Source organism: Rhamphochromis longiceps, linkage group LG20, assembly GCF_057381845.1.
Source record: "Rhamphochromis longiceps isolate RC_006_pf linkage group LG20, R_longiceps_female_GT1.1, whole genome shotgun sequence".
Taxonomy (NCBI): domain Eukaryota; kingdom Metazoa; phylum Chordata; class Actinopteri; order Cichliformes; family Cichlidae; genus Rhamphochromis; species Rhamphochromis longiceps.
Window position 1 is genome coordinate 211713 of NC_140576.1, and position 12712 is coordinate 224424.

Here is a 12712-nt window from a genome sequence, read left to right on the forward strand (position 1 = left end):
AAAGACAGTTTCCTGCACTGATCTGTTAAAGGCCATCAATAAGAACTTTTGGGTTATTGACCTTTTGCCATAAATGAATACTTCTGTACTGTTAATGCAAAGAGATCTCAACATGTAATTCTCCAACCAATACCAATTCATTATTTCCATTGTCTGAGACCGAACTCTATCCTCCAAGAAGATAATGCTCGGCCTCACAGAATGAGGTTTATCAGAGACTATCTTCAGAGTTCAAGAGTGGGCATGATAGAATAGTGTGCCTGCAGTCCTGACATCAACCCCATTGAACACTTCTGGTGTCAACTTGGGTGTGCTGTTCGTGCCAGAGTCACCAACACTGACACATTGGCTGACTTGCAACAAATGCTGCTTAAAGAATGGGATACCATCCCACAGCAGTACGTGACCAAGCTGGTGACCAGCATGAGGAGGAGGTATGGTTCTCAGATGGTTCTTCCACATGCTACCAAATGAATAAACCATTAAATTGCTAATATGCCTCTTCAGACTTCAAAAATTCAATCCCATAAACTGCACCAAACAAGATTCAATAGCAGAATACTTTCTTTGGCATTGGGAGAGAAGATTTTGCAAGTTTTTCATGGGCACAGCCCACATAGTCAACTCTGCTGCTCAGCCCACAAATGCATTTTCCTTAAAAATTTAGCACCACTAAGGGGGAAATAAACAGGGTTTCCAACCATATACGATTTATTGCCAAAAAGTGTGTAATCGACCAATCACACCCAGATGATTGTGCAGAGAAATTAATTCCCCCTCCGCATCGCTAGAGGGGGCTAAAGCGCAGCTGTGGCTCTGCTTTTTTTTACCCGGGTCACCGGCAGTGAACAGCACAGCAAACATGGCTACCTCCGTGAGGAAAGCAGCTCACGATATCGAAGCGCGAAAACGGACCGAAGACGTGATTCTGTCGGAGGGGATCGACTTCGGCTCCTTGCTGCTGTCTCAGCCCGTGTTGGACGGACTGTCCGCCGCGGGATTTCAGAAGCCGTCTCCGATCCAGCTCAAGGCGATCCCGCTCGGCCGCTGCGGACTCGGTGGGTGCAGAACAAAACTGCGGGAGGGTCCACATGTGTGTGTGCTGGGGGCAGGAATATTAAAGTTTTCAGTGTATAAAACTTATAATTGATTTTTATAAGAAGAGCAACAAAATACCTTATGTATGCACGCGAAATAAAACCACTAACTTACATTAGTGCATTTACATACATCAGGGATCAGAATCTGTCTGTTAACCATCAGTTATAATTTGCATGTCTGCTCAGATACATGACTGGCACTATAGTTAAGATTTTTATTATTATTATTATTATTATTATTTTTTACAGCTTTTTAAAGTATTTTAATTTTTTGTTGCAAAGCATACTGGTCGTAAATATTTAGACGCACATGATTAATGTGATGTGACATATTATGCCTCATAAATCCATCCATCCATTATCGTCCGCTTATCCAATGCATCTCCTCATAAATATGAAATGAAAAAATACTGTTATCACTATTATTACTGCAATCAAAAAACACACTTATGGGCAAATTTATGCAGATTATTAATCTAGGACATAAAACTTGGCTGTGGGTAATCAGGTAGCGCATCTACTAACTGGGAGGTTGGCGGTTCGATTCCCAGCTCTTCTAGGCTTATTAAAAGAACGTAATGTAAAAAGGTTATTACATTTGATATCATGGCAGTAGAGACAAACCATCGTGTATCTGATCTAAAAATCTGTTTGTACAATAGCTGGGTGTGTTAGAGTTAGGTTCGTTAGTATTTGGACACTGATGCTTTTTTTGTGAATTTTAAATCAAATTGTCAAAATGTATTTGAAGGGAAAACGTTCAGCTTTAATTCAGAGGTTTGACAAAAGGATGAGCAGTAAGACCCCAGACCCTAAACAGCTGGTTTAGGAAGAATTCCCACTTTCTTTGCCCTCTGAAACTCTCAGGTTGCTTCTGCTGTATGCTCTGAGTCATTTTCCGTTTGCATTGTGATGCAGTGCTCCATCAGTTTTGCAGCACTTGGAGGAATCTGAATTCCCCTTTACACTTCAAGGTACATCCTGCTCCTGCTACCAGCATGCACATCGTCAGTAAACACTCGAGGTCCAGATTCACAGGCAGCCATGCATCCCTGCGATTTCACAGTCGTAGTTTGTAACATTAACTCCGCCCTCTTTGACAGATGGTGCCTCTGATTCTCGAACACTTAACGCAATACTTCTGTTGAACCCCTTGAAATAAGTTGAAAGTCACATCTTCATCAAATCAAATCACTTTTATTGTCACATCACATGTGCAGGTACATTGGTACAGCACATGTGAGTGAAATTCTTGTGTGCGAGCTTCACAAGCAACAGAGTTGTGCAAAATACAATAACATAAACAGGCAAAATACAAGAATGGCTACATCTGAAACTAATAAATATATGTACAATATATAATAGTATATGCATTTCTGGATGTGTATACTAAATATTTTTCTACGTGTGTGTGTGTGTGTACACATATTTTACAAATTAAATAGAGTAAACAATAAATAAAATATATAAAATAAAATATACAGAGTTGAGACATGTGCAAAACAGTGGCGTTACTGTACAGTGTGGAGTGCATAATGTTAAAGTTCCAGTAGTGAAGCTGAGGTGTCTATGAAGTGTTCAGCAGTCTGATGGCCTGATGGAAAAAGCTGTCTCTCAGTCTGCTGGTACGGGACCGGATGCTGCAGAACCTCCTTCCTGATGGAAGTAGTCTGAACAGTTTATGACTGGGGTGACTGGGGTGGACATGAAATCCACTGTGAGGTGTACACAGGGAAAAAGAACTTTGTGTAACTGTCCGAATATTTATCGACTAACTGCAGAGGTCTGCTATATTATTAGTTTAGAAAAGGGTTTAATATGGCCCCGCAACTTCAGCTGTACTCCAAAAATTGTTTTTACTCTGAATAATTCAATCATGTATTACATTTTAATGTAGTTCCTTATAAAAATTCTTCATACAATATCAAATTACACATTTTCAGCTTCTATCTGTTTCAATAATATGTATTTCATCTGTGTAATATTCTGGATATTCATAACTGAGCTATATATTAGAGAGTTTCTTCTATTTTGTGAACTTTTAGTTCGGTCTGTTACCGTTGTTATTGTCTTGGAGCAACTGTAACCACATAATTCTTTAGGGAATAATAAAGGATTCTGATTATGATATCTGATGAGTCCAAATCTAGTTGAATTACGAAACAGTAGAGCAGCTTAGCTTGGGTTAAAAATGCTCATCGGATGGACTCCTTTTTAATCCTCATAGCTTTCATGGTATTGGAAATGGTGGCAAAACATTATTACTAATTTTAGGAATATTGCTTTTGTTTTGTTCAATAATCACAGAAATTTATTGTTAGAAAAATCAAGTTTCCATCTACTGTAGCTGTACTACACTCAGACTGTACACTGACTTTTGTTGTGAACTTGCCTCAAAGCCGTGGTCAAATGTGAACAAATCTTTTAGTTCTAAAGGATATTTAAAAGTATTTTACTTTGAAAAGCTCGAAACAACTACATTAGTTGAAAAGTGGTAATTTTTTTAAATCATTTGCAGAGAAAACAGTTTAAGTATTTTAGTCCTTCTTTTGACTATCATAGATACCACAACTGTTCATCATGGTGCTAAATCACTCTTGGGGATCAAAAGCGTTTATTGCTTTTAAACATTTTACAGCCTTTACGAGGTACAAATTCAGAATAGTTGCTTTCCACTTGGAGGTTGCCCGTGTGTTGAAAAAGCTCTCGGCTGCAGCGGTGATGCAGAATGTGCTTAACTCATTCACTGCCATTGACGTCTATAGCCGTCAATTGCAGTGAATGAGTCAATGGGTTTAACTCATTCACTGCCAATGGCTGGCAGTGAATGAGTTAATTTCATTGTACTTGAGGTAAACACTTGTTAATTTAAACCATGGTGGGAGACAATTGATTTGATGCTGAGGATTAGGCAGCAGTACTTCACCCAGTCATGGTAATTAACTGCTGATGCCAAAACTGTCATTTGCCAGCCCTGTTGTGCATCGCTCACTGAGTCTCTTCTTTTAGATTTGATTGTGCAGGCCAAGTCTGGGACAGGAAAGACATGCGTGTTCTGCACCATCGCCCTGGACTCTCTGGTCCTGGAGAATCCTTCAACCCAGGTCAGTGTAATATTTGATTATGAGGATATGACCTACGTTTGCTCTCGGACGGTTAAAGTAAAACATCATCAGAAGAGGGAAAGGGGAAGTTTTATTATTTAATCATTTCATGACCAGCAGATGGCCTTCTGCTGAATTTAAGCTGCTTAGTGTCAAATGCATGAATGAAAGGGAAGAATGATTGATAAAGACGAGGTACACCTGGTCTTGTAGAACAAATGTAATCTTATTAGCTCTGGGGTCTTACTGTTCATCCTTAATCTTCTCCCAATCGAGTATAAGCCTTTTTGTTTTTTTCATTTTGGACACTTTTCCCTCCTGCAGGTTCTCGTGCTGGCTCCGACACGTGAGATAGCAGTGCAGATCCACTCGGTGGTCATGGCCATAGGCTGTGCCATGGAGGGCCTGGAGTGCCATGTTTTCATTGGCGGCAGGCCTGTGAGTCAGGACAAAACCCACCTGAAGAAGTGTCATGTAGCCGTGGGCTCACCTGGTAGGAACCCGGGATAGTAGTCGGCAGTGCCACGTCACGTAATTGCCACGCCGCTGTTGTTTTTGTTCGGTAACAGTGTTCCGGTTGTGTGCTCAGGTCGCATCAAGCAGCTTATCGAGTTGGGCATGTTGTCAACGGCCAGCATCAGACTGTTTGTTCTGGACGAGGCAGACAAGCTGCTGGAGGAGGGCAGCTTCCAGGAACAGATAAAGTATGAGGATACAATTTCTGTGATTATACTCCTATTAAATGAGCAGCAGGCCGCTGTAGCGAGCAAGCAGTACATTTAGACTGAAGCCGTTTATATATCGTGTCGTAACCACATTTACAAACCAACATAACCTAAAGTTCACCCATCATCCTGGTCCTCTTTAGCTGGATCTTCTCCTCGCTGCCTGTGAACAAACAGATGCTCGCACTCTCCGCCACCTACCCAGAATCCCTTGCTCAGCACCTCACCCGCTACATGAGAGAGCCCACCTTTGTACGGCTAAATCCAAGTGATATGGGCCTGAAAGGTAAGACCCACTTTAATAAATGGAAAAGATAAAGATTCCTGAGTTTTGGCCTCTCTTGACATTTTCTAATGTATTTAAATTGCTGTCATAGCAACAGAGACTCTGCATAATAAGACTGCATGGATAACCAAGTCTGCAAACTGACATGTTTGATGGGATTATTTCCTGACAGAAGATTCTTGGGGAATGAGATATGATTGACAGTAATAAGGCTAAGTTAAAAACACTCTTCTCTTCCACAGGATCCTATTTTAAGCTCTGTGCTTATTTTGAGTGAATGTCAGAAAATGGATTTATCTGTAGCTCAGAACTCGAGCCTTTTAATTCACACACATCACTGACAGAGCACGTCCTGCTCGAAGGACCAAAGTTGTTAGGTCAGGTTGAATTAATGACAGCATGTATGTCGTCCTTGTGTCGCCCCCTGTCAGGTCTGAAGCAGTATTACAAGCTGGTTCAGTCCCATCCGTTACCTCACAAGGTTTTTGAGGAGAAGGTGCAGCACTTGCTAGAGCTGTTTAGTAAAATCCCCTTCAACCAAGCGCTGGTGTTTTCAAACCTACACACACGGTATGTGATTGCATTTAATGCCAAGAAAAAGTATATTTTTTATACTTGTTTTATATAGAATGCATTAGATCTGAGGATTAATTATTTTTAAAAAAGCTTTCTCAAATGCTAATGTGATGAATTGCTACCACAGGGCTCAGCACCTGGCAGACATCCTGTCCTCCAAAGGTCTGCCTGCTGTTTGCATCTCTGGTAAGACTGCTTTATGTAATGTAATGTTAGGATGAGTCAATAAAAATGGTAATACTGTGAAAAATCAGGTAATTGATTTGAGGCATTTCTATACTGGTATACCAGCTGCTTTTGAATTTTAGACATTGGAATTCATTCATTTCTTTGGCCAGGTGGTTTATGATTTGCAGTGTTGCCTGGCAACGTTTCAGTGCACATATTTAAAATGACCTTCATACAGTGTTGTGAATGTGTGTATTTTTAATGCTTCCGTGCCAGCGACTTTCAGTTGACGTTATCAGATTTAATGAGGTGTCGTGTCTGGCCTCTGCAGGTGGTCTGAGTCAGGACCAGAGACTGGAGGCAATGTCAAAACTGAAGCAGTACCAGTGCAGGGTGCTCATCTCCACTGACCTGGTGAGATGCAGAAACCTTCCATCTTTCCACACATCTACGTGAATTTTTCGAAATCATTTTTCTGTTAGCCTAATAACTTTGAGTAATCTTTGTGTTTCACAATTTCAGACTTCAAGAGGTATAGATGCAGAGAAGGTCAACTTGGTGATAAACCTGGATGTGCCGCAGGATTGGGAAACTTACATGCACAGAATTGGACGAGCTGGACGTTTTGGTTAGTGTGCAGCGCTGCTTTAGAGGCAGCGAGAGCAAGCATTGTTTGACATTCAGCATTTTCACCTTGTCACATCACCAAGTCAGGCAGCACAGGTGGCTAATGGCACCGCAGCAGGAAAATATGTTTGAAGAGAAATTGCATCATTTTTTTTATTTTTTTGTAGAATTGATTCTCCCTCCATCTCACATTTTGGAAGAAACACTATTCTTTAGATGTGCAATTAGCTTGATGCGAAACACAGACTAGAATAGCTCCGGGAAAAATATTACTTAGAGTTTACAAATTGATGAAAAGGTTAGTTATGCTGCTTTCAATTTGAGTGGCCATTCACCGGCACATTGTCAACATTGTCCTAAAATAAAATAAAAAAATGTTGCAAAGCTTTTTCTTCTGGTGGCATATGTCTTTGACCTAGACTGATGTTTTTTTATAAATAATTTAGCAAATTCTTTTCTCTCTGAATCAATAGCATTTTTGACCCAACCACCAAAGGCAGAACGTTCCCAGTCATTTGCATTTAATTGCATTTAACTTTTTTTCCCCAGAATTGAGGTTATTCAATCTTAGCTTCTGTACGCTCTCTAAGTGCACGTGTGTTTGTGTGCAGCTGCCATCCCATTATACGCGACTCTTGCATTCATCTTTATCCCTTCCTGTTATTTAAGTGGGTCCTCATCCAGATTACATTTTGCTTGTAGGCACTCAGGGACTGGCTGTGACCTACTGTTGCCATGGCGAGGAGGAGAACAAGATGATGGCCATCGCTCAGAAGTGTGGCCTTAGTTTGTCTGCGCTGCCATGTGAGTCCCTGTTCACGTCTCTGTGGGGCTTTTACATGCAGCACGCACAACTTTTCTCTTCATGTCTACTTTTGATTCAATATTAATCGGTAAAAGTCATTCCGGTCTCATCTGTCTGCTGTCATTTTAGCCACGATAGAGCCCAGGTTGATGGATGAGCCGTGCGACTGGGATGTCTGCACTGAAGCGTCCACTCCAGACCCGGTATCCCGGCTGTTTCCCAGAGCAGAGAAGAAAAGACGTGCAAAGCCTGACGTCTCTGTGTCTGATTGCATTGAGGATCGAGCTGTGGAGCCCGGCAGTCAAAGAAAGCCAGAGAAGAAGCATCCAACGCCCAGGCGAGAGGCAGTCTGTGAAGAGGATGCTAGAAAGATATCTTCCACAGAGGATACTCTGCCTGCTCAGGTGACACAGACTCGAAAAGAGCTCCAAGACAGTCTGCCGAAGATCCCTCCTCTCAGCTCGTTTAAGCACTGCAGGTCAAAGTTTGTGACCTTTGAGGAGGCCGAGCGGGACTTCCAGGACTTCATCACTACAGGTCCGGGGAGATCGGTGGAGATCATCAGAGAGTTCAGAGGCAGAGAGGATGGTGAACCCAGCGATCAGAATGGGCATAAGGAGTATCTTACACTTGATGATGATGGAGCGCAAATGTTTACACAAAATGTCGAACGGCTTAAATCTAACTTTTCACCTCCAAGGTCCATCTCTGGTTCTTCCAGTTCTGAATCTGACATGGAAGATGATGCGACACTGGAAAGTTCAAATGAGACCACAGGAGCTGAGAACAGAGCTGTCACTAAGCCTCAGATTGCAATGACACATCCACCTTCTCCACCCACACAACAAGCAAGCCCCACCAAACCCAAGGCTTATACTCCTCCTCCACTCAGAAACTCTGACCAGACACTGTGTGCAACACGTGGGAGAGCTGTGCCTCCTCCCGATAGCCGGGAATCTGCATTGAGCATTAAATCAGGCAGGCGAACCAATCAGACAGCTCCGGCCCCAGCACGCCGAGAAGAATCAAAAAAGATGAAAAAAGAGACTGAAAAACAGAAAGAAAAGATGGAAAGGGACCGGAAGAGGGAGAAGAAGGAAGACGGAGATTGCACTGACAAAGAGGACGAGTGGTGTGCTGAAACGTACTGGAGAGCCTGCTACAGCGCCTGGAATGATTACTACGCCTCCGTGTCCCCGTTTCAAGAGCAAGGCTACCAAAGCTACTATAATGTAGCCTACAACTGGATGGCAGCTTATCGTATGAACGCCGTCTACATGGAAGAACTGATGAGAAAATGAGTTGTGGATACCGTGACCAGGCTTTTTTTTTTTTTTTTTTTTAAATCATCCTGTTTTCCAAACATAAAGTGTCTTTACTGCGCCACTTGATTCATATTTGCACTTTGGCTAGTATACGTTTTTTCCCCCCATAACATGTTGGTGTCATAAATATTTTTCTAATAAATTACACACGTTTTGTTTTTTCCCAGTCAAGTTGTGATGTAAAAAGTAAATTTCAAGTGCAGTACTGTGTTGGCCTCTGTGCGTCTCTCCTGACGGTATGCCCTCTTAGACTCACTGCAGTATTCTGCTCTAAAATGGATTTGAAGAGGATTACCTGATAGTTCTTGACTACATTAAAAACCATTTCAAAGATGATCTTTAGTCCCTGGAGTAAAAGCATGTTAGACCCACCCAGGTCCCAATCATCTGCATTTAACTGTAATCATCTTAATCTAGCATGTGTGTTCTTCATATTGGAAGGTGATTTAATCTTCCAAACGCTGTCGGAGTGAGTAAGTGTGCATGTGCAGCTGCTTTATTCTGTTTAAACGGGTCCTCATGAAGATTACATTTTGTTTGTCGGCACCAGTGCTGGCTGTAATTACTGTTGCCATGGTGCCTGGTTTGTATGACTTGTAGAGAGTCTTGAGCCATCCCTCATTTCTTTACATCTTGCTAGAAAAACTGGAAATATGTGCAGTGGTGGATAGAAATATAAATGCAAATGCAGCATGTAAGGCATAAAACATATTTTGTACAATTCTGTGAAGCTGGAAAGTTAATATTTGGTGTGACCACCTTTAATTTTCAACACAGAATGAACTCTCTTAAGCAAGCCTTCTTGTAATTTCTTTGAGTACTCTTCAGGAAAAGTTCTCCAGGCTTCTTGAAGGACATTCAAAACTCTTCTTTGGTTGCTGGCTGTCCTTCGCTTTGTTCTCTGTTAAACACACCAGGTCAGTAATGTTGAGGTCCGGGCGGTGGGGAGGCCAATCCATGACTGATGGTGCTCCATTGTGTGTGTGTGTGTGTGTGTGTGTGTGTGTGTGTGTGTGTGTGTGTGTGTGTGTGTGTGTGTGTGTGTGTGTGTGTGTGTGTGTGGTTCCCCCCCAAAGATGTTCAGTGTGGTTCTTGTGTAATCTGGCATACCTTTGTCTTCTCATTTTCCTTCTTGGCTTTTTGGTGTGAAATAGTAGCTTGAAAATATAATTTTTATGGGCATTTAATTATTAAACTCTGGCATAGTGAGTCTTTTGTCCAGTCACCCTCTGCTCTTGGTTACGTCCGCGCTAGCCCGGATAGATTTGAAAACAGCGTTTTCGTCTGAATACGCTCTGCGTCCACACCATCGTTTTCAGTTATTTTCACAGAGTTGTGCATCCACATTGAAATAGCCAAAAACGCTTACGTTCCAGTACTACGCATGCGTGAAGCACAATACGATTCGACCTGCCTCATTTATGTCTGCCGTTCATTTACTTTCTGGCTCGTTGAAACGTCGCGGCAAAAGGTCAAGGAAAAGCACTGGGATTTTTGTTGCTGCGGGTAACTCAAAAGTACAAAGTTGCAAAAGCGAGTTAAAGATTATGAAGAAAAGCTCTCTGAAGCATGTACAGACTGATAGGGCTGTCAGAATTGAGAGCAAACAAAACAACTGCTGTATAACACCCTCCGCTATCTTAGTTTAATTGGTCACTTGACTGCATCACATGACTAAAATGTGTCATCGTTTTGAAAAAGTCTCAATTTTCGCTGTCCACACTGCGACGCGAAAGCACCGTTTTCAAATGTGTGCGTTTTCGAGAGCGTTTTCAAAACGCGTTTTCCTTGAGCGAAAACGCCATCTCAGTGTGGTCGGGAGGCCAAAACGGAGTGAAAACGATGCGTTTTCAAACGAAAACACATTAGTGTGGATGTAGCCCTCGTCTCTTTCCACTCACCCACAACCGGTTGCAGCAGATTGCTGCCTTTTCCTGGGCCTGGTTCTACTGGAGGTTTCTACCTGTTAAAGTTGACTTTTTCCTTCCCACAGTTGCCATACTGCTCATAGAGAACTGGAAACCGTCATCAACTGGGACTGTTGTGGAGGGCTGTGCGAATGAGCTTATAAAGGGATAAAATTAATTTATTAGTCTGGCCCTCCACACCAGTCCCAGTTCCTGACGTAGGCCCTTATTAAAATAAACTGCCCACTCCTGTTGAGAGCCTTAAGGTGACTGTTGTTGTGATTTGGTGATGCATAAATAAAGTAAAACTGAACTCAATGGACTCCCAGATTAAGTAGGTTACTATGTAAAGGTTAGCTGATTTCACCTTCAAATGCACTGTAAATATTAGAAGACCTTTCCATATAGTTCCAACACAGCGTCTTCACAGCTTAACCACAGCCAAACAGAAAGCAGCCGTCCCAACAAAAGATGAGCTTAAGCGTTTATCACAGCTTTGCTAATTGACGTTCTATCAGGTAGTCAATTTATCGAGAAAAATGCAGAAGAGCGACTGCTTCAGTTTTACCAAAGAAAAGAAAACAATTGAGCAGCTGGAGCTGGAAAGTTATGCTGCTGACCCGTGTGCAGGCTCCAATAGACCTCATTTCCTCCTCTGTTACCTAGCTCTTTTGTTTCGGAACACGATCTTCCTGTTCATCCCAGGATGTTCCCCCCCCCCAAAATTGCGAGACTTAAGGTTGAATATTTTGACATGAACACTTGGGTCAAAAGGACTGCACTATTGGAAGAGACGCCGAATCTATGGTAAAAATGTACACACTTGAAAGCATTGATTTAAAGGTGGGTGAATAAGGGAGCCCAGAGATTATGTATTAGTGGCAGATATAGATGTTTTATCAGGCGTTTCACAGTTGGGACACAAGACAAGGTCATAAATAATATCCAACACCTGACAAGTTACGCACAGCAGTAGTCTCAACAACGACAGGTGGCATAGGAGGGCAAAGCAAAGAGTAAGAGGAAAACTGAGCCCAGAAAAAAAGGACAATCAAAGGAGGATACATAACAGAGAAAGAGAGACGAACACAACAACAGACCTGTTTTAGTTGTTTGTAAAAGAAAAATGAAATCTTTTGACACCTTGAGCAGAATATATGTTTACATATATTTCAAACTGTGTCATTTTGTAAGAGCAGCTGACACAAAACAACCTGTTGTGAAACAGGGAAGCAGGAAATGAACCGCCGTCTTTAGCAAAAATTGAAATAAAAAAAAAGCAGGGAGCCTCGCTTCTGCCGACACCTGTCACACCCTCGTTCTAGATTTAACAGATTCTAAATGTCAGACTTTTTGCTGTAAATATAAAGACACTGTCTCTAACCCCACTTTTTAAAGAACACTGAAAAAAGCTCTGTCTGTGCTTTTATGTTTTTTTAACCCCATGTAAATTTTGCACACAGTTTAACTAAACACTAATACTGCCTCTATGCGGTTGTTCTTGTGTACAGTACTAAACTACCAGTGACAGCACTAAGTCACTGCTAGGAATATCAGAGATAAAACACATCCTGTTCCAACGTGGCAGAATAGGTTCAGCTTTTTGAGGGGTTGATGCTATCCTCAAGATCAGAACTAAAGCACAGAATCAAGGGACCTGATGCACTGGTATTGTACCAGTATGTTATATCTCCACCTGATGGCTTATGATATGTTTTCTAAGGCTTCGTACAAATGTATATGTTAAACTGCTTAAGCTTTTCAGATGTCTTCATCTTAAGATGCTTAGATATATATATTTTTTAAAGGTTTGTAATATTTGCTGCTATTTGGCAGTAGTTTTAAACAGTCTACGTCTACAGCAAAGTCATCATCAGCTACATGTGAGCAAACACGTTATTACAACTCAATTTCTAACAACGTCAGAATGCTGTGCAAATTATCAAATACAATGCAATTCCTTGTTCTTCGTTTAATATCTATATTTAATTGAAAGTAATACAAAGGCAACACGAGAGGTTTTGAAATGAAGGAATTTGGGGATCAGGCAACAAAACACAACTAATTAGTTTAGTTTGAATGTGTGACG

General features: G+C 41.6%; 1 protein-coding gene across 1 annotated transcript; it reads left to right on the forward strand.

Moving 5' to 3' along the window:
• The first annotated feature begins 844 nt into the window (after nucleotides 1-844).
• On the forward strand, nucleotides 845-9925 carry ddx20 (DEAD (Asp-Glu-Ala-Asp) box polypeptide 20). The gene is made up of 11 exons (XM_085394020.1): nucleotides 845-1058; nucleotides 4110-4204; nucleotides 4529-4697; nucleotides 4794-4908; nucleotides 5073-5215; nucleotides 5647-5785; nucleotides 5919-5977; nucleotides 6291-6373; nucleotides 6482-6587; nucleotides 7289-7390; nucleotides 7521-9925. The coding sequence occupies exons 1-11, from the start codon at nucleotides 863-865 to the stop codon at nucleotides 8690-8692; spliced, it is 2379 nt and encodes a 792-aa protein (XP_085250146.1). The 5' UTR covers nucleotides 845-862; the 3' UTR covers nucleotides 8693-9925.
• Nucleotides 9926-12712: the final 2787 nt, after the last annotated feature.

Bases quoted from the DNA above. Each gene is read 5' to 3' on its own strand.
- ddx20 (XM_085394020.1), top strand. From the start codon at position 863: ATGGCTACCTCCGTGAGGAAAGCAGCTCACGATATCGAAGCGCGAAAA. The intron at 4,698-4,793 runs GTAGGAACCCGG...TTGTGTGCTCAG, and splicing joins TGTAGCCGTGGGCTCACCTG to GTCGCATCAAGCAGCTTATC. The intron at 5,978-6,290 runs GTAAGACTGCTT...TGGCCTCTGCAG, and splicing joins GCCTGCTGTTTGCATCTCTG to GTGGTCTGAGTCAGGACCAG.